The following is a 22,220-nucleotide window of genomic DNA, read 5'->3' on the forward strand; positions in this document are numbered from 1 at the left end:
CGACTCTGTGCGACCCCATAGACAGCAGCCCACCAGGCTCCCCCGTCCCTGGGACTGTCCAGGCAAGAACACTGGAGTGGGTTGCCATTCCCTTCTCCAATGCATGAAAGTGAAAAGTGAAAGTGAAATTGCTCAGTCGTGTCTGACTCTTAGCGACCCCATGGACTGCAGCCTACCAGGCTCCTCCGCCCATGGGATTTTCCAGGCAAAAGTGCTGGAGTGGGGTGCCATTGCCTTCTCCAATAATTACATGAATGACATGTATTAATTTTTTGAAAATTATACTTTAAAAGATGCTTGCACTATAAGATCTTACATATTAGTTGACCAAAGATAAGGAAACACTACAAAAGCAATATATAATCAATGATGAGCTATCTATGGATTTGAGGAGCTGTGGTAGAGTTTCTGGGTGACTGTTCTTTTTATTTACCCTGCGTTGCTTTTACTTCATTTAGCAGCTGATTCTACTTTGTATTAAGCAATGCAGAGGAAGGGATTGCAAACACAGATGAGGCCACACTCCTGTTCTAGAGTTGTTGACAGTTGTTAAAGGGAGAAACACAGGTCCCAAATGGCGTCATCTCTGTTAATGTCCTGATGCCAAACCTAGATTTAATACTTGACCTAATTGCAATTTTGACCTTCCCCAGGAATATAATTATAATCGGACCACTTTGGAATTTTCTGGTCAGCCCAACTGAAATAAACTGCATGATTAGATTCTCATCATTTCCCCCAAAGAAGGTGACCAACCCTGAAACAATTATTCCTTTTCTTTTGTTAATAACTTCCTTGCCCCACTCTTCTTTAATAAAACTCTGCATTTTGTACAGCTCCTCAGAGGGCCCTTCTGTTTACTAGACGGTGTGTTGCCTGATTCATGAATTGCTGGATAAAACCAACTAGGTTTTGAAATTTACTCAGGTGAATTTTGTTTTTTAACAGTCTAGTGTGGGAGAAAAACATTAATAAATCATTAACAGTATGATAAAGGGTGGGGATGAGACTCACATTTGAGACTTTACTGTATCTTTATGCTTTATATTTATTATGATGTTTTATATTATTTTATTTAAACCTAAAATTTTGAGTAATTTTATCCCAGTTTTATAATTGGTGCACAGACAACGAGTTAATGGCTGTAATCATCATGAACAAGAAACTATGGGAAACCAAAAGCAAATTTACATGCTTTCATTCCTAAGACCAAGCGTTCCCCTCCTTTCTCATTTCATTTGGTTGACTCTGGACTCAGGTCAAATCCTGCTCTAAAGAGCATGGAATGGAAATCTGGTGCGGAGCTGGCCAACAAGGACTGTGTTGTCGCTGCAGGACTCTGGAGTCCTCCTCAAGTTTGGAATCCACCAGGACCCGCTCCTTTCTGGGAGGCAACACTGTCTGGAGGCTGTCAGAGACGGGCAAGGTTAGTTGACTTCCTTGAGCTTTGGGGCTTCAATGTTGCTTGCAGCCTTTGGATACCTGGTATTTGAAGCGGGAGGGTGGGCGGTAGCACCCAGAGTCAGGTTGTGCTCTGGAGATCACCAGGAATGCACTTCTCCCCTCACTTCCCACCTCCACCCACGGTGCTGGAGAGAGCGGCACAAGGTGGACTCAAACACTGGCAAATATTGACAGAAGTGAAGGTCACAGTAGGACCATTTAGCTTGAATCTGTTGAGGAATGATTGGCTTGCAGTTCAAAGGGATGGTCAACTGGATTTGCATAAACAACACAGGCCATTTCTGAAACTGAGTTTTAGAACTAGCAATTCTTTTTATCACCCCCTTGTGTCTTTGCAAAGTCTCTCCTTGTACCAACTTCCTTACAGCTATTCTTATTTCCTATCATAGAATTTTTTTCTTTTCCCTTTCAGGGAAGAAAAAAATCAATACAACCCCGTCTCTAGAAAGGAGTGATTGGTCTGATCTTAAGTGGTGTGAGAAGACCTATTTTGATCCAAACCAGGGTCTTAGGCTGGGTTATTTCTAACCCGGTTCGAACAATTGATTGTAAGATGTTTTTTTGGCTTATGTGCTATCTTGTGGATGTGTGGCTGATTTCTGCCTCAGATGGTATGTATGCTTTTCTTAAGTTCAGACTGTAAGGCATTTTATATCAGCATGTGGATTATGAGGCATTCTGTCTAAGATTTTAATGAAATTGAAATTTATAAAAACATATTTCCTTTATTGAATAATCTCAGGTTACTTGGTGTTATGCTCTGTACTCAACAGTAAATATTTAATGACCTGGTTCTAAGAAGTGAGTCATTTTTTGCTACTTTCCCTTTTTGTTCTGGAAACGAAAAATGTATCAATTTCAAAATCTTGAGAGGTCTTATTTATGATAAACTCTGGTACCACTATTTGGAAAGGGGATTGTAATTTTAGGAGTGGATAACTAATGGCTGAATTTGAGTCAAACTCTTGTTTTTCTTTTGAAAACAAAACTTTGGGAATCCTTGGGGAGGAAAGGATGTGGATGTCCATGGACATGGGAGAATACCAGGAGTCAGAATACAAGGAGTCAAGCAAAAAAGACACTATGATGGGGACTCCAGTAAGTGCTTCCTCAAGGCATGTGACATGTCAAGAGAATCTCGTTTTTTTTTCCTTCCAACAAAGAGCTATCCAAAACTTCCCCCAGTGAATGATAGCATATTCATTGCAAACGAGGGAAAAGGACGAATTCTGGGGACTTAACTTATGTAACGATTTTTCGATGCCTCTAAGGGATGGAATGCCCTCACTCCTGAGTGCTGCTGTAAGTTTGATCTTTCTGCTTCTTTGTTCATCTTGTCATCCCACTGTATACTTTCACATCATACCTCTAGTAGGCCATGGTAAGACTTTATAAGAAAAAAATTCTCAACTTTTAGGAATCCATTTTTAAAGTACTCTAGTGGCAGTCTTTCCTTTGAAGGTATGTAGTCAGCTCTTGCGGAGAAGGCGATGGCACTCCACTCCAGTACTCTTGCCTGGAAAATCCCATGGACAGAGGAGCCTGGTAGGCTGCAGTCCGTGGGATCTCGAAGAGTTGGACACGACTGAGCAACTTCACTTTCACTTCTCACTTTCATGCATTGGAGAAGGAAATGGCAGCCCACTCCAGTGTTCTTGCCTGGAGAATCCCAGGGACGGGGGAGCCTGTTGGGCTGCCGTCTATGGAGTTGCAGAGAGTTGGACATGACTGAAGCAACTTAGCAGCAGCAGCAGCAGCAGTCAGCTCTTGTGTGTGTGTGTGCTCAGTCATGTCCAACTCTTTGCAACCGCATGGACTGTACCCTGCCAGACTCCTCTGTTCATGGGATTTCCGAGGCAAGAATACTGGAGTGGGTTGCCATTTCCTTCTACAGGAGACCTTCCAGAACCAGGGATCGAACCCAAGTTTCCCTCATTGGCAGGTGGATTCTTTAATACTGTGACACTTGGAAGCCCATTCAGCTCTTGAAAGTAAAGTAAGAGTGTTAGTCGCTCAGTCTTGCCCTACTCTTTGTGATCTCATGGACTGTAGCCTGCCAGACTCCTTTGTCCATGGAATTCCCCAGGCAAGAATACTGGAGTGCATTGCCATTTCCTTCTCCAGAGGATCTTCCTGACCCAGGGATCAAACCTGGGTCTCCTGCATTGCAGGCAGATTCTTTACTGTATGAACCATCAGCTTGTAGTCAGAATTAACTTAGCTGAATTAGTAGACCCAGTCACCCGTACAAGAAGGAAAGGATTTCTATGTATTAAAACTACTTTTTTTTTGTGGGGGAATTTTAGTTTATTTAATATCACAGTGCTTTAAAACTTTTAAGTTATGAAAAAATTTAAACATATACAAAAGACAGAAGTATAAAATGAACTCATTTGTGGGGCTTTTGAGGTCATCCAGTATCTAAGACTGTATGCTGCCAATGCAAGTGAGGTAGCTAAACCCCCCAGGCTCCAACTAAGACCCAGTGCAGCCAAATAAATAAATAAATTAAATATTAGAAAAGGGAACTCATATGTATTATCAATACATGACTTTTTTCATCTACAAGTCTGCTTTGCATTATTATTTTGTAGTAAATATATCATACCATTTTATCCATCATTTACTGTTTGAATTGGAAAAATTTATGTTCTCAATTTATAAATGTGATACCTGAAATCTGAGTGATTTGCTTAGGTTCACAAAACTCATTTGTAATGTCTATAAAGATGGAGAATAACTAGTCCACATGCTCTTTATTAATACTGTTTTTAGGAATGGCTAGATTAGTTTTGCTTCTTACCTAGAGTGAAAATTTCTCCTTTATACATAGAGTAAAGCAAACCTGTATATTTGTCCTTTATTCATATTACCAAATTCACATCCCTCTGTATTCTTTTGTTTTTCCACCTGGGGAGAACAACAACAACAACAACAAAAAGTAAAAAAAAAATAATGACTAATGTGTGTATCTGACAGGATGAAAGGGAAGGAGACACTTGCCTTAAACGTGGGCTCAAGAATTTTGAGCAATGCTTAACAGAAGAGAATGATGAACGTGCTATTGGTAATTTCCAGTTACATGCTTAATTTCAGTAAGTTCTAATGTCAGTTGTCACTCTTAGATGTTTCCCTACTTAGGGCAACCCAGTCTTTTCTTATCCTGCACTGATATGGTTTGGCTCCTGGTACCAGTCCGTAATGGGCTCCCCCGGTGGAACTAGTGATAAAGTGCCAATGCAGGAGAAGTAAGAGATGTGGGATTGATACTTGGGTAGGGAAGATCCTTTGGAGAAGGAAATGGCAACAACTCCAGTATTCTTGCCTGGAGAATCCCATGGACAGAGGAGCCTGGTGGGCTACAGTCCATGGGGTTGCAAAGAGTCAGATATGACTGAAGCGATTTAGCAGCAGCAGTAGCAGCAACCAGTCCATAATAAAAGGTGAAGTTTTGGGAATTCCCTGGTGGTCCAGTGGTTAGGACTCTGCACTCTCACTGCTGAGGGCCCAGGTTCAATCCCTGGCTGGGGAACTAAGATCCCACAAGCTGTGTGGTGTAGCAAATAAATAAATAAACAAAAGATGCAGTTTTACTTCTTGTTTTCACTCTTCTTGATGAAGCCTGAGGAAGTCTACCCTTTGCTGTGGTGGGTTTCAACTTTGCCCTTTCAGCTCTCTGACTGTTTTCTTGTTCAGTGGGCCACTGTCCTGACCCCTTGCTGGTGACTGATGAGTTCAGTTCCTTGGAGCCTGTGAATGTGAATGACACTTTCATGTTTAAATGCAATGAGCATTGCATCTTTAAGGGCAGCAATTGGAGCCAGTGTCGAGAAAACCACACCCGGGTGACTCACTCTCCTGTCAGCAAAAGCAGTAAGTATAAGAGAAAAGAGTGAAAATCCCAAAGATACTGATCAGGAGTGAAAATCTAGACATTTGCCACAAATCCAAAACACTGTCCTCTTTCTTGTATCTGGGGGGAGGGTTTTAGGATCTAGCAGGCAGTCAAGAAAGAGTCAAGCCTCAACTCAAGCAATGGATTCTAATGAAATGATTGGTACCCAACAATAATCCTCCTGAAGTAGGATTCCTAGTAGGTCTAAAACAGGGTAGTTTGGGACATCTGACTATGTTTTATTAAAATTTCAAGATTAAGCAGTAACTTTTCTTGAAAGATACACAAAACAGGGGAAAAAACCATAATTCATTGCAAAATTACATAAAATAAAAATTGAGCATATTTTCTTTGTCAGTACAAGTTATAGCTCTTAGAGGTAATTGGTTGGATGTGTTTAATGACTTTTATTCTGTTCACACAGATATTTAAATAAATGCACACACACATGAACAGACATTTGTTGCTGTTCAGTCGCTCATTTGTGTCCAACTCTTTGCGACACCATGGACTGCAGCACACCAGCCTTCCCTGTCCTTCACCATCTCCTGGAGCTTGCTCAAACTCATGTCCATTGAGTCAGTGATTTCATCCAACCATCTGTCCTCTGTCATTCCTTTCTTCTCCCACCTTCAATCTTTCCCAGCATCAGGGTCTTTTCCAATGAGTCAATTCTTCTCATCAGTGGCCAAAGTACTGGAGTTTCAACTTCAGCATCAGTCCTTCCAATGAATATTCAGGACCGATTTCTTTTAGGGTGGACTGGTTTGATCTCCTTGCAGTCCAAGGGACTCTCAAGAGTCTTCTCCAACACCAAAGTTCAAAAGCATCAGTTCTTTGGTGCTCAGCCTTCTTTGTGGTCCAACTCTCACAACTATACACGTCGACTGGAAAAACCATAGCTTTGACTAGATGGACCTTTGTTGGCAAAGTAATGTCTCTGCTTTTTAATATGCTGTCTAGGTTGGTCATATCTTTTCTTCCAAGGAACAAGTGTCTTTTAATTTCATGGCTGCATTAAATGATTTTGGAGTGGTTTTGGAGCCTAAGAAAATGAAGTCTGTCACTGTTTCCATTGTTTCCCCATCTATTTGCCATGAAGTGATGGGACTGGATGCCATGATCTTTGTTTCTTGAATGTTGAGTTTTAAGCCAGCTTTTTTACTCTCCTCTTTCACTTTCATCAAGAGGCTCTTCAGTTCTTCTTTGCTTTCTGCCATAAGGGTGGTGTCATCTGCATATCTGAGGTTAACTGATATTTCTCGCGGCAATCTTGTTTCCAGCTTATGCTTCATCCAGCCCGGAATTTCTCATGATGTACTCTGCATATAAGTTAAATAAACAGGGTGACAATATATAGCCTTGATGTACTCCTATCCCAATTTGGAACCTGTCAGTTGTTCCATGTCTTGTTCTAACTGTTGCTTCTTGACCTATGTCATATGGGTTTCTCAGGAGGTTGGTAAGGTGGCTTGGTATTCCCATCTCTTTAAGAATTTTCTGCAGTTGTGATACACATAGTCAAAGGCTTTAGCATAGTCAATGAAGAAGAAGTAGACGTTTTTCTGGAACTCTCCTGCTTTTTCTATGATTTCATGGATGTTGGCAATTTGATTTCTGGTTTCTCTGCCTGTTCTAAATCCAGCTTAAACATCCGGAAGTTCTCTATTCATGTATTGTTGAAGCCTAGCTTGGTTAATTTTGAGCATTGCTTTGCTAGCATCTGAAATGAGTGCAATTGTGTGGTAGTTTGAACATTTTTTGGCATTGCCCTTCTTTGGGCTTGAAATGAAAACTGACCTTTGCTAGTTCTGTAGCCAGTGCTGAGTTTTCCAAATTTGCTGGCATATTGAGTGCAGCACTTTCACAGCATCATCTTTTAGGGTTTGAAACAGCTCAACTGGAATTCCTTCAGCTCCACTAGCTTTGTTTGCAGTGATGCTTTCTAAGGCCCACTTGACTTCACATTCCAGGATGTCTGGCTCTAGGTGAGTGATCACACCATTGTGGTTATCTGAGTCATGAAGATCTGTTTTGTATAGTTCTTCTTTGTTTTCTGGCCACCTTTTCTTAATATCTTTTGTGTCTGTTAGGTCCATACCATTTCTGTCCTTTATTTTGCCCATCTTTGAATGAAGTGAGCCCTTGGTATCTCTAAAGTTCTTGAAGAGATCTCTAGTCTTTTCCATTCTATTGTTTTCCTCTATTTGTTTGCATTGATCTCTGAGGAAGGCTTTCTTATTTCTCCTTGCTGTTCTTTGGAACTCTGCATTCAGATGGGTGTGTCTTTCCTTTTTCCCTTTGCTTTTCACTTGTCTTCTTTTTAGCTGTTTGTAAGGCCTCCTCAGACAACCATTTTGCCTTCTTGAATTTCTTTTTCTTGGGGATGGTTTTTTATCACTGCCTCTTGTACAGTGTTATGAACCACATATTTACCTACAAAGATGGGATTTTACTATCTGTATTTTTGAATTAGCTTTATTTTTTCATGTAACAATATACATGAGAGCTTTTTCAGATCAGTATGTAAAGCTCTGTCTCCTACTTTTTAAGTATATGTGGCTATGCCATCTCTCATATTGATGAACATTTATTTCTATATCTTATTTCTATTTCCATAGTTTTGCTTTACAGTGATGAAATGAATGTGTGTGTGTGTGTGTGTGTGTGTGTGTATATATATATATATATATATATATATACACACATACATGTGTATACACATACAACTTTATGCTATTATTTTTACAGGATAGATTCCTAGAGTGAGTCACATGATATCATCATTTGAAAAATATACATAAAAAATCCAAGTAATTCTATTAATTACTCATTCTTGGATACAAAATAAATATTGAAAAATCAACAGTTTCACTTCCTGGTAATAGTTATTAGATGAATATTGAAACGTAAAAATAATTCCATTCATGAGACCTTATCAAAATTCATCAAAGAGTGGAAAAGAAGGTATGAATGAAAGAAAAGATCCAAGACACACAGACTCAGTATTACAATGTAATCCTAACCAGAGTTTTCAATTTAAAAATAAAAAAAAGTAATTAAAAAATCTCATTTGGAATGGTACATATCTGACACTGCAAAATTTTAATTCTTTATTTCAACACTTCATGTTTTGGAGCAGTTTTAGGTTTCTAATAAAATTGAGAGGAAGATACAGAGATTCCCCCTGCTGCCCCCGCACCCACACATGCACAGCCTCCCTCCCATTATCAACATCACTCACAGAGTGGTACATTTGTTATAACTGACACATCATTATCATTCAAAATCCAGAGTTTACCTGAGTTCACTGTTGGTGGTGTACATTCTATGGATTTGGACCAATGTTTAAGGACATATGTACATCGTTATAACCTCATGTGGAGTAGTCTCACCACCCTAAAAATCCTCTGTGCTCTGCTTATTTATAACTTCCCCCACCCTTCTCAGCCACTGATCTTTTTGTTGTTTCTCTATTTTTGCCTATTTCAGAATGTCATATAGTTAGAATCATACATTTGTAGCCTTTTCAGATAGGCTTCTTTCACTTAGTAACATCCATGTAAGTTTCCTCCATGTCTTGTCATGGCTGATAGCTCATTTCTTTTTAGTGCTGAATAATATTTCTGGATGTACCACCATTAACTTGTCCATTCACTTTCTGAAGGACGTCTTGGTTTCTTCCAAGTTTGGGCAATTAGAAATAAAGCTGCTAAAAATATCCATGTGAAAGTTTTTGTATGGATGTAAGTTTTCACCTCCTTTGGGAGTTGGATTGTATGATCAGCATATATTTAGTATTTTTAGAAACCACCAAAATATCTTCCAAAGTGACCCCAAAGTGCAAAATACCATTTTGCATTCCCGTCAGCAGCGTATGAAAGATAATGTTGCTCCAAATCTTTCCTAGCATTTGATGTTGTCAATGCTCCAGAATTTGACCATTCTAATAGATGTGCAATGGTGTCTTGTTGTTTTAATTTATATTTCCCTGACATATAATGCAAAGCATCTTTTCATATGCCATCTGTCCATCTTTGGTGAGGTGTCCATTCAGAACACTCTAGTTCCTCAGTCAACTCATTGCAGTTCTTCTTCCTTTCTTCCACATAACTTTGAACTCAGGTTTTGATCTTTTGAAAATTTATTTGCTAATTGCTCAAGCAATACACCTCTGTTGTAGAAAAATATAGAAGATAAAAGAAGAAAATATTTAATTACCTACAGACCTATCACTCTAGAATAACAGAGTACTTTCGTATATAATTTTCAGACTTTTTTTTTCTATTCATAAATGTTGGTATATGACTGTTTTACAAAAATAGTATTATATTACGCATGCTTTTTTATGCCTTGGTGTTTTAGTTATCTTTATGTTTTGAAGACCTTTATTTTTCAATAAACATACCTACATAATTACTATGAATTTAGCCACTAATCTTGATCAACATGTTTAGACTCATGTAACCTCAGAGCTGAAAGTGACCTTAGGAATAATATTATTTAGCCTGCTCATCTTATAGATTAAGGAGGAAGCCAAGAAAGGTGAAAAGGCTTGTTTCATGCCATATGGTTAGTGGGAGGGCCAAAAACAAAACTCATAACATCTAGTACCTAGCCTGATTCTCTCTCCACAATTTTACAGACTCACTCTCTTTCCTCCCAGTTCTGTTCTCTTTTTTCCTGAAGCTCTCATATAGTACAACTGTCCCACAGGGGCAGTCAATCTCCATCTGAGCTCACTCTATTTATCTACTGTTTCAAGAGTTCTTCCATCTCTACCTAAAATCTAATTTTTCTTTCTTGTACACTGACAGTTAGCATCTCTACAACTTAACCTTCCTTTCCTCACACTCCTGTCAATCAGAAAGTACTTTCAGATCTCTAATGACCCAGAGAATGAGCCAGGGTGGGGAGTCTTTCCCATGGGCAAATATGATTTTGACCAGAAAGAAATAAATGGAGAACACGTCCGAGATCCCACGTGGGCTGCTCTGAAGATGGCGGGTGCTGGTCTAGACCATTGCACTGTGGTGGCTGATGTTGTGCTCTGAGCATTATTCCAGGAGTGCTTCACAACTGTCACTCTTATAATCCTGTCTACTAGGAGACTGTGGCCCTCCTGAGACTCCAACTCATGGCTATTTTGAAGGAAGAGATTTCAAGTCAGGATCTACCATCACTTATTACTGTCAAGCAAGGTAAGTGTACTGCAGACTTTTGAACATAAGACTTTGCCCATTGACTGGTAGCCTTGTTTTAGAAATGCCCCAGTCTGTCTTAACCTTGTCCGCTGGTTATCAGGCACATTCTGATTTTGAGAGCTGCTTTACCCACTGCCAGGTCTCCCCAAGTTCTAGAAGACAGTCTAACTTTCCTATTTATCCTAACTTATGTATCACTTTCTTTTCTCTTAGCTAAGACAAAATGGAATGTTAAAAGTTTTTCTAAAAAATAGCAGAACAAAAAACTAAACCACCCCCCCCCCGCCCAGAATATATGAAAGTATAGGAATAGAATTATTTAGATCCTTGCTGTTAGTGTTTAGTCTCTAAGTCATGTCCAACACTTCATGACCCCAGGGTCTGTAGACTGCCAGTCTCCTTTCTCCATGGGACTTCCCAGGCAGGAATATTGGAGTGGGTTGCCATTTCCTTCTCAGGGGATCTTCCTAGACCAAGGATTGAACTCGTGTCTCCTGCATTGGCAGGCAGATTCTTTGCCGCTGAACCACCAGGGAAGCCCATAGATCCTTAGGACATCATAATTAAAGCCTAACCTTAACTTAGACTGCCTGGTCGCCCCTTTAATGATCTCCTAGCCTTTTCTTTTTCTGGCCTCAATCTTATTAACCCATAGTCATGAGGCCTCACAGGCATTTCTATCTCCAGTGGATTTTTCCATCAACTCTCCTGTTTTTCTAGTTGATTTATTTGAAAGCTGTCTCTAGGTTTCTACTGCTTTTTGGAACATAGATGACAGTTGATTTTAAAAATTACTGAATGATGAAGAGTTTCCTCCCTTACCTTCCCCAGCCCAAACTCTGTGTTTAAAAACACATGTTTAGAATTTTTCATTCCTCCATATCTTACATGCTGATATATTTCTTGGGTCCTCTCCATCCCCAGGACAGTGGTTTTACTTTATGATTGTTGTGTGATACTGAGATAACTTAAGAATGCATTAGAGCTCTGGGGCAAGAAAGTAGATTCTAGTATTTCTATTTCACAGTGTGAAATACTATTAACCAACTTTAGTTGCCCAGTTCAAGAAATGGAAGGGTAAAAGTTGTTTCCATTTTACCTTGTGCCCAGGTACCGCCTGGTGGGCACACAGCACCAACAGTGCATTGATGGGGAGTGGACCAGTGCCCCTCCCATCTGTGAGTTGATCCAAGAAGCTCCCAAACCAGCTGAATTAGAGTTGGAGAAGGCATTTGTAAGTAGTGGGCTCTTTTCTGTCTTATTCACAGTGGTGACCCCAGGGCCTGATTTCGGTGCTGGCACATGCTCAGGAAATAGCTGTTCATTTGCAATGCCTTTGAATGGGCTCATCTTGGCCTGTTTGTAGAGTGGGACTCATAAACTACTAACTCATGTTTTTGTATATGAGTTCCCATTCTCCACCATCACCATTAATGTCTCATGAAGCTCTGTTGGTAAGAACTGTTGTCTCATGTGCTTTAAAGAGCAAGATACATGATTTCATGTCTTAGACTTGGAAGTATTGCTATGAAAAGTCTCTAAAATTTTTCCAGACTTTAATAAAAATCACAAAAACACGGAAAGATCTGTTTTCATTGAGACTCCTCTCTTTTTGTTGTTGTTTAGTTGCCAAGTCATATCCAACTCTTTGAGACCCCACAGACTATGTAGCCCACTAAGGTCCTCTGTCCATGGGATTTCCCAGACAGTAATACTGGAGTTGGTTGCCATTTCCTTCTCCAGGGGATCTTCTCAATCCAGGGATCAAACCCACACCTCTTCCCACATCTCCTATGGGCAGGTGGATTCTTTACTACTGAGACACCAGGGAAGCCTGTCTCCTCTCTTAGTCTATATTAATTACTAGGATGATGAGTAAACTTAAATCTCTAGATTTTATTTTTTGCAAATAAAAAATGACCCTAATGGCAGACAGTGATGCCTTCCCCCAAGACACACCTAATTGCAAGGTTTTATATATATCTCTGTGCCCCTGTGGGAGGAGAGTGACACTTGGCAGCATCCTGGAAGGGGCTCAGGCAGTCCACAGCCATCCTGCAAATTTAGATGATTCATCATATTGAAGACCCAGATTCCCACTGAAGCCTTCATTTGGGGACCTAAACACCACTCATTAGCTTCTGAGGGGTAGCACTGGGTCTCAGTTCTTAAACTGTAATTTAAAAAGGTGTTTTTCTTCAGCTTGCCTTTCAGGAGAGTAAGGAACTTTGCAAAGCTATAAAGAAATTTACACAAAGGTTAAAGAAAAGTGACTTAACAATGGAGAAAGTAAAATATTCTCTGGAAAGAAAGAAGGCTAAATTGAAGGCAAAAATGTTGCTCTGACCTTGTAGCTGAGCAGACTGGGTAATAGAAATACTCCCATGAATAAAATTTTCTCTTGGTTCTGAAATTGGTTTCAGATTTTTCTCTTTTTGGACTGAAATGCATTTTCATAGTAACCAGCTGCCGTTGTATAATACACTGTGTGTGTGTGTTTGTGTGTGTGTGTGTGTGTTGAAAGTAGAATGACCAAGTGTGGTGATTGTTTAAGACCAGAATTAACTGGACATGGAACAACAGACTGGTTCCAAATAGGAAAAGGAGTACTTCAAGGCTGTATATTGTCACCCTGCTTATTTAACTTCTATGCAGAGTACATCACGAGAAATGCTGGACTGGAAGAAACACAAGCTGGAATCAAGATTGCCGGGAGAAATATCAATCACCTCAGATATGCAGATGACACCACCCTTATGGCAGAAAGTGACGAGGAACTCAAAAGCCTCTTGATGAAAGTGAAAGTGGACAGTGAAAAAGTTGGCTTAAAGCTCAACATACAGAAAATGAAGATCATGGCATCTGGTCCCATCGCTTCATGGGAAATAGATGGGGAAACGGTGGAGACAGTGTCAGAATTTATTTTTTGGGCTCCAAAAGCACTGCAGATGGTGACTGCAGCCATGAAATTAAAAGACACTTACTCCTTGGAAGAAAAGTTATGACCAACCTAGATAGCATATTCAAAAGCAGAGACATTACTTTGGCAACAAAGGTCTGTCTAGTCAAGGCTATGGTTTTTCCAGTGGTCATGTATGGATGTGAGAGTTGGACTGTGAAGAAGGCTGAGCGCCGAAGAATTGATGCTTTTGAACTGTGGTGTTGGAAAAGACTCTTGAGAGTCCCCTGGAGTGCAAGGAGATCCAACCAGTCCATTCTGAAGGAGATCAGCCCTGGGATTTCTTTGGAAGGAATGATGCTAAAGCTGAAACTCCAGTACTTTGGCCACTTCATGCGAAGAGCTGACTCATTGGAAAAGACTGTGATGCTGGGAGGGATTGGGGGCAGGAGGAGAAGGGGACGACAGAGGATGAGACGGCTGGATGGCATCACTGACTTGATGGACGTGAGTCTGGGTGAACTCCGGGAGTTGGTGATGGACAGGGAGGCCTGGTGTGCTGTGATTCATGGGGTCGCAAAGAGTCGGACATGACTGAGCGACTGAACTGAACTGAACTGAACTGAATGGGGTGTGAAACCACAAGGCTTCCCTTGTGGCTCATATGGTAAAGAATCTGCCTGCAATGCAGGAGACCTGGGTGTGATCCCTGGGTCAGGAATATCCCTTGGAGAAGGGAATGGCTACCCACTCCAGTATTCTTGCCTGGAGATTTCCATGGACAGAGAATTCCATGGGCAGAGGAGCCTGGTAAGGTGCAGTTCTTGGGATTGCAGAGTTGGACACGACTGAGTGACTGACACTTTCACTTCAATGAAGAGGGAAGGGTTTAATTTTCTGTCTAAAAGAGGATGGGAAACTTAGATCACAGCTAAGGTATAAGGTATTTATTTTTTTTTGGCTGCACTGCATGGCTTGTGGGATCTTAGTTCCTTGAATAAGGGTTGAACCCCAGCTCTCCACAATGAAAGCGTGGAGTCCTAATTGCTGGACTACTAGGGAATTCCCACCTCATTTTTCAATATGAAATGCAAATGATGAGGCAAAAATTAACCTCAAATTAACCAAAACTTATGAGGCAAATATTAATGTCTTATTTTAGGAAAATAGGTCAGCACATTTGTATCTTATCAAAACAAAAGTAGAATTAGAACACAAACTCTCACCTGGGCCTCCCCAACATCCTGTTTATAAAACAAGGCTTCCAAATCTTCTGCAGTAACATTGCTTACTGCCTTTTGGATGAAACTTAGATCTATATGGTCAATTTGAGATGCTGCAACACCTATGAATATGTTATCCTTTTTTCAGAGGGTGGAAGAAATAGGAATCCTAAGGTTTTCTTGCCAAGATTTTATATTATCTGATATGACCAGCTTTTTCCATCTCTCACTCTGATCTCTGTAGGAAACATGTAGGAACTCTGGGTAGGATACAAAAAAAATACAGAAGAGAGCTGGTAACCACTAGCTTGTTGTCTATAACTGTGAATTTATTTCCTCTTTATTGTACTCATTCATTTGTTTTAGTTTTTAGATTCCATATACAATTGATGACATAGAAGATTTGTCTTTCTCTGCCTGACTTCTTTCACTAAAGCATAATACCCTGTAGGTCCATCCACACTGTTGCGAATGAAAGTCATAAGCTTTTTAACCAAGTAAATCCACTCCTAGGATTAATCTAACTTGACCAAAATGATTTTAAATTTAAAGTTGTTCATTATATTATTGCCTATATTGTCTATATAGCAACTAGCAAGACCTTGTGAGCTTTAGAAATGTCCAATCTAAGGAAAATTTTTAATAAATTATGATACATCAAATGTAATGCAGTCTTTCACAGTGATAATTATGGACAGAAAATTTAAAAAATATAATCTTATAATCTTAAGTAAAAATAAAGTACAGAAGAGCAAGTACTTATAATAGCATTTATATAAAACCTTTATTCTTATAGAAAAGGACCAGGCAATAATAGGTGCAGATGAAAACAGTTGTCTTAGAATGGTGAAATTCTCTTCAAGTTCTTTAATGTTTTATATTGTATTTTTAATATTAATTTTAAAAAAATGTTGTGCAAAGAGGCAAGAGAAGGGTGGAGCATGTTTAGGGTAACCCGCATAGCCTGGATAAAGCATGAGAGGTGATGAGAGAGAAGGAAAGATATATTAAAGTCAGTTTATGGAGGATTTTAAATGTCAAGTTAGAAAATTTGAACTTTATTTTGTAGACAGTGAGTAGAGATGGAAAACTTTCAAGCAAGGAAGTGATAAGGACAGAACATAGATTTCTCTCACAACAGTATGTTGTAGAGGTATAGGAGGAAAAGGACTAGGACAGAGAAACCAAGGAAAAAGCCATAGCAACAGTCCACCTAAGAGACAATGAAACCCGAACCAGTTTGATGGCATGAGAAATAGAAAAGAAACAGCAGACTTGAGAGACATTGTGAAATCAAAACAACTTGTCAACTTATGAAAACATTGGAAGATGAGGGGAGGAAAGGTTTAAAGGTGAGTCTGAAATTCCATTCCAGGAAGCCTGAATTAATCTTGTGGTCAGAAGGTGAAGTTTCTGGGCAGGAAATGAGAAGTTCTTCCTTATTGTGTATAAAGGTGCTTATAAGATTTCTAATGGGCAATAAAAAAAAAATCAGTTTGAGTTTTAAAGAGAAATGAAAGATAAAGGTGTATTACGGGGTAGTCCCTACAGGAAACAGTTAAAGCCATGAGAACAGGTGAGATAAAAAGATGTAAAGAGAAACAGTTTTAAAAAGAAGAACTTGGGATGTATCTGCATTTGGAGTTGAAAAGTAGGAAGAGAAGGTAATAACAAACAAGGAAGGACAGGGAAGTTTAGGGTAATGGCAGTCGAAGGAGAAGCTTCAGAAAGGAGGTGAGCCACAATTGCTAGAGGCTGCTGAGAAGCCAAAATTGATGAGTTAAAGAAATTTTGGATTTGGAGACAAGGGCACATGTCACAGAGGTGTGTCAGTAGAGTGGGAGGAAGCCAGACTGAAGACCACAATGGGAGGGATGAAGAGTGACTGTAGAGAAAAAGTGGGCTTGAAACATAGGAGATTCTTTTGAGAAGTTCAACATCTCACAACAGAAGAAAACTTGAATTTGAGGTTTGGTAAGACTGAGGGAACATTTCAGGATGACACACATTGAAAATAAGTAAGGAAAGAAAACAAATCTCTTCTGACACAAGAGTAAATAGGGAAGACAATTTGAGGAAGAGAGAAGCTAATGTGGAATGATTTCTTAGTAAAGTAGGAGGCAAGATTATCTGCTGAGAGTAAGACAGTTTGGTAAACTGGAGAGAAAAATTTGGAACAGTCACTATGGAAAGTAAAGAAAAGAACTCAGACTGAGAAATGGAATTTGATGACCCAGCTTTAAAGGTTATATTTCCGCTAACTTCATTGTCAAGACTGCATAATTTTGGATCCTCTTTTATTCTCAGTTCAGATCAGTCACTCAGTCATGGCTGACTGTTTGCGATCCCACGGACTACAGTATGCCAGGCTTATTTTTGTTAAATCCCCAAATCAGCTTCACTTTTGTGACTTGGCCCATGTTCTCTCTCTCTCTTTCTTTTTTTGGCCCCACAACATGGCTTGCAGGATCTTAGTTCTCTGACTAAAGATTGAACCTGGGCCCTGGCAGTGAAAGTGCTGAGTCCTAACCTCTGGTTGTTGTTATTCAGTCACCCAGTTGTGTCTGACTCTTTACAACCTCATGGACTTCAACCTCCCTATCCCTCAGGCCTCCCTGCCTTCTCTGGGAGTTTGCCCAAGTTCATGTTCATTGCATCGGTGATGCCGCCCAGCCATCTCATCCTTTGATGCCCTCTTCTCCTTCTGCCCTCAATCTTTCCCAGCATCAGGGACTTTTCCAATGAATCATCTATTCACATCCAATGACCTAAATAGTGGAGCTTCAGCTTCAGCATTAGTCTTTCCAGTGAATATTCACGGTTGATCTTCTGTCAGATTGACTGTTTCGATCTCCTTGCTGTCCAGGAGACTTTAGAAATCTTCTCCAGCACCATAGTTCAAAGACATCAATTCTTTGGCGCTCTGTCTTCTTTATGGTCCAACTCTCACAACTATACATGACCACTGGAAAGACCATAGCCTTGACTATATGGACCTTTGTCAGCAATGTTTCTGCTTTTCAACACACTGTCTAGGTTTATCATCATTTTCCGGCCAAGAAGTAATTGTCTTCTGATTTCATGGCTGGAGTCACCATCCACAGTGATTTTGGAGACCAGGAAGAGGAAATCTGTCACTACTTCCAACTTTCCCCTTCTATTTGCCATGCAGTAATGGGGCTGGATCATGGAAAAAGCAAGAGAGTTCCAGAAAAGCATCTATTTCTGCTTTATTGACTATGACAAAGCCTTTGACTGTGTGGATCACAATAAACTGTGGACAATTCTGAAAGAGATGGGAATACCAGACCACCTGATCTGCCTCTTGAGAAATCTGTATGCAGGTCAGGAAGCAACAGTTAGAACTGGACATGGAACAACAGACTGGTTCCAAATAGGAAAAGAAGTTCATCAAGGCTGTATATTGTCACCCTGCTTATTTAACTTCTATGCAGAGTACATCATGAGGAATGCTGGACTGGAGGAAGCACAAGCTGGAGTCAGGATTTCCGGGAGAAATATCAATCACCTCAGATATGCAGATGACACCACCCTTATGGCAGAAAGTGAAGAGGAACTCAAAAGCCTCTTGATGAAAGTGAAAGAGGGTAGTGAAAAAGTTGGCTTAAACTCAATATTCAGAAAACAAAGATCATGGCATCCGGTCCCACCACTTCATGGGAAATAGATGGGGAAACAGGGGAAACAGTGTCAGACTTTATTTTTCTGGGCTCCAAAATCTCTGCAGATGGTGACTGCAGCCATGAAATTAAAAGACGCTTACTCCTTGGAAGGAAATTATGACCAACCTAGATAGCATATTCAAAAGCAGAGACATTACTTTGCCAACAAAGGTTTGTCTAGTCAAGGTTATGGTTTTTCCTGTGGTCATGTATGGATATGAGAGTTGGACTGTGAAGAAGACTGAGAGCCGAAGAATTGATGCTTTTGAACTGTGGTGTTGGAAAAGACTCTTGAGAGTCCCTTGGACTGCAAGGAGATCCAACCAGTCCATTCTGAAGGAGATCAGCCCTGGGATTTCTTTGGAAGGAATGATGCTAAAGCTGAAACTCCAATACTTTGGTCACCTCATGCGAAGAGTTAACTCATTGGAAAAGACTGTGATGCTGGGAGGGATTGGGGGCAGGAGGAGAAGGGGACAACAGAGGATGAGATGGCTGGATGGCATCACTGACTCGATGCACGTGAGTCTCAGTGAACTCCTGGAGTTGGTGATGGACAGAGAGGCCTGGCATGCTGTGATTCATGGGGTTGCAAAGAGTCGGACATGACTGAGCGACTGATCTGATCTGATCTGATCTAATGGGGCTGGATGCTATGATCTTAGTTTTTTTTTTTAAATATTTAGTCTTAAGTCAGCTCTTTCACTCTCCTTTACCCTCATCAGGAGGTTCTTTAGTTCCTCTTTGCTTTCTGCCATTACAGTGATAACATCTGCATATCTCAGGTTGTTTATGATTCTCCCACCTATCTTAATTCTGGCTTGTAACAGCCAGTGCGCATTTCTCCTGATGTGCTCAGTGTATAGATTAAACAAACAGGGTGATAGCAGACAGCCCTGTCCTACTCCTTTCTTGATCTTAAACTAATCAGTTGTTCCATACAGGGTTCTAACTGTTGCTTCTTGACCCACAAATAGGTTTCTCAGAGACAGGTAAGATGATCTGGTATTCCCACCTCTCTAAGAGCTTTCTGCAGTTTGTCATGATCCACAGAGTTAAAGGAGTTGGCATAGTCGATGAAACAGAGATAGATGTTCTTCTGAAATTCCCTTGCTTTCTCTGCTGCTGCGTCACTTTAGTCATGTCTGACTCTGTGCAACCCCATAGATGGTAGCCTACCAGGCTTCTTGTCCCTGGGATTCTCCAGGCAAGAACACTGGAGTGGGTTGCCATTTCCTTCTCCATTGCATGAAAGCGAAAAGTGAAAGTGAAGTCGCTTAGTCGTGTCCGACTCTATTGACCCCATGGACTGCAGCCTACCAGGCTCCTCCGTCCATGGGATTTTCTAGGCAAAAGTACTGGAGTGGGGTGCCATTGCCTTCTCCATAATCCATCAAATGTTGGCAATTTGGTCTCTGGTTCCTCTTCCTTTTCTAAACCCAGCTTGGATATCTGGAAGTTCTTGATTCACATAATGCTGAAGCCTAGCATGCAAGATTTTAAGCATGACCTTACTAGCATGGGAGATGAGAGCAACTGTCCAAGGGCTAGCATATTCTTTAGTACTTCCCTTCTTGGGAATTGGGATGAGGATTGACCTTTTCTAGCCCTGCTGCCACTGCTGCTAAGCTCTGGACCACTGGGGAATTCCACATTTATGCTCTCTTTACTTCTAGTATCTAATAATTTCCACTTTTCATTCAACGCCCTGCTCAGATTTCCTATATTTTGTCAAAACCTCTTCCATGGTTCAACTCCTTTTCTGAAAATTTTATGAGATTTTGGGCACTAGTGGTAAAGAACCTGCCTGCCAATGCAGGAGGCCTAAGAGACCCAGGTTCAGATCCCTGTGTCAGGAAGCTCCCCTGAAGGAGAAAATGGCAACTTACTCCAGTATTGTTGCCTGGTGAATCCCACAGACAGAAAAGCATGGGGGCTATAGTCCATACGGTTGCAAAGAGTCAGACATGACTGAAGTGACTTAGCATGCACGCATGCAGAGAAAAAGCGAAATGGTCATGAGAAATTTCTCTTAATAGCAGTCCCCTGAGCACAAAACCTTAATCCTGAGGATTAAGAGCTTAAATGGATAAGGTTGGAGTGCATTCTTAGGACCGCATTTGATAACAAACATGGCTGACCCTTCACTGCATCCTTCTGAGCAGTGCTCAATGGTAGACCAACTTCTGGAGGTCATGCAATTTTGAAGTACTAATTATGTTCCAAGCAACTCTGCACATTGCCGGGAACTCAGTAAGTGTGTTAAGCTCCTCACCTTCTGTACTTCCTTGGAGTGGGTTGGAGACTAGTACAGGGGAAGGCCAGCCATCCCATGAGCCCCAGGAAAGCCTGTTGGGCCTAGAATCTTGGAAAGTGTATCACTTTTGTGGACCTAGTTTGAACCCTGCACTATCCAAAGTTTCCAGGATAGCTGATTTGCATGTTGTATAACCCTCTTTTGTTTACGGGAAAAAAAAAAAAAAAAAAAGAATTCTGGCATCAAATTTATATTACCCGTCTACTTAGGGGAAATGGTTGGCAGAGAAGAAAATAAACAATTGCAACATATTATCAAGAAAGGGCTAGTGAAGAAGAAGGAGATTAGATAAACACTACTGCTTTATTTATGCTGTTAATCATTCACTGGGTCACTAGAGAGTGTCTGCCCATCCATTTCTACCTGGCCGTCCCTGGACAGCCAACCACATGGCTGGAAGTGAGGGAATTTTTGGTGAGGCCAACTTCAGGGTGTTCTTGTAAACTCTTATCTGAGGAGGAACTAATGCTATTTCAGATCAAAGCAGTCTTCCTCCCTAAGAAACTACCCAAGGAACAATGATAGAGTCTTCTTCCTCGGCTGTCTGCAGGTCAGTGGATTATTTGGGGTATTTTGGGGGAAAGGCTGGTGGTTTGGCCCTTTAAAGAGAACATGATTATATGGATAATATAGAGACAAAACTTGGAGTGTTTTCAACAGAAATCTTTTTAGGGATACTGCATTAGGAGACAGTGTGACTTGAAAAGTACTTGTAATTCCTACTGAGCCTTGATTTTCTATTATAAGTGGGGGAATAATAATGCATACTAATAGACTGAAGAGAGAAAGAAGTAAGAAGTTATTCTTATTATTGCTCCTAAAAGTTGAGAGTGTTGGTTTATAAAGCCTTTACCATCACTCCGCATGGGGGAGTTGAGACAGGAGGTAAGCCAGATGTCCCAAAGAGAGACATGGGAGACCGGTTTCCAAAGTCTACATTCTGAAAATTGGTGCAATTTCCTTTAAAGATTTTATGATCCCCTTATCTCCTCCACCAGTGACAGCAAAGACCTTTAGATTTACTCAGAAGGAGGATATTGGTCAGCGTCCAGTTAGTATCTGAAGCTAGAGGTCTGAATTGTCCCGATTTCTTTTCTCTCCCTCAGTTTTTGAATCTGGTTGTTGATTAGCTTTCCTTCTTGAAATTCCCTTCTCTTTTCATTGGGCAAGACATAGTACTCCTCTGGTTTGAGTTTTAATTCTTCAACCACCCTTCTGTTTGCTGACTCTTGTTCTGTCCCTAAATGTAGTAGTAGACGAGAATACAAAGTAGAGTGCCCAAAAGGGGAAGAAAAATCAAAGAGGATTTACATTAAGTTTAGAGATACATTATAATATGGCTCAGAAAGAAGGAGCTGATGAGAGTTAAAGAAATTCTAGGAAAGAGAAAATTGTGGAAGCAAGTTCTTTCTGGAGTCTGCAAGGAATGTAGGAGACACTCACTTAGACTGGAGAAAAAAAGTTATTTTTTCCAGAGGTATCTGAATTTTTAAAAAGGGAATTTTAAAGAAATAAAATTTAATATTTAATACTTA

General features: G+C 40.4%; 2 protein-coding genes and 1 non-coding gene across 20 annotated transcripts in view; all 3 read left to right on the plus strand.

The window, feature by feature from the left end:
* Positions 1–1,239: 1,239 nt before the first annotated feature.
* On the plus strand, positions 1,240–21,235 carry C4BPB (complement component 4 binding protein beta). Of its 7 annotated transcripts, XM_024976026.2 has the most exons (7): positions 1,240–1,426; positions 1,877–2,075; positions 4,444–4,531; positions 5,161–5,337; positions 10,467–10,560; positions 11,674–11,797; positions 12,766–12,976. In XM_024976026.2, exons 2-7 carry the CDS (start codon positions 2,073–2,075, stop codon positions 12,907–12,909), a joined length of 630 nt encoding a protein of 209 aa, XP_024831794.1. In that variant the 5' UTR covers positions 1,240–1,426; positions 1,877–2,072; the 3' UTR covers positions 12,910–12,976.
* On the plus strand, positions 4,924–4,996 carry TRNAE-CUC (transfer RNA glutamic acid (anticodon CUC)). Its single transcript has one exon. It is a non-coding gene; the product is annotated as a tRNA-Glu (tRNA).
* C4BPA (complement component 4 binding protein alpha) overlaps positions 21,022–22,220 on the plus strand; it is a 46,142-nt gene continuing 44,943 nt past the window's right edge. For 11 of the 12 annotated variants that reach the window (XM_059875235.1, XM_005216646.5, XM_010813008.4 and 8 more), the window contains exon 1: positions 21,051–21,235. Coding sequence is in view for 3 of the 12 variants with exons in the window: in XM_005216644.5 (XP_005216701.1) it covers positions 21,204–21,235 (32 nt within the window). In the remaining 9 variants the exon portion in view is untranslated. Of the gene's footprint in view, positions 21,236–22,220 lie in introns of all 12 variants that reach the window. The other variant, NM_174252.4, reaches the window with a different exon arrangement.

Source organism: Bos taurus, chromosome 16 (genome assembly GCF_002263795.3).
Source record: "Bos taurus isolate L1 Dominette 01449 registration number 42190680 breed Hereford chromosome 16, ARS-UCD2.0, whole genome shotgun sequence".
NCBI lineage: Eukaryota > Metazoa > Chordata > Mammalia > Artiodactyla > Bovidae > Bos > Bos taurus.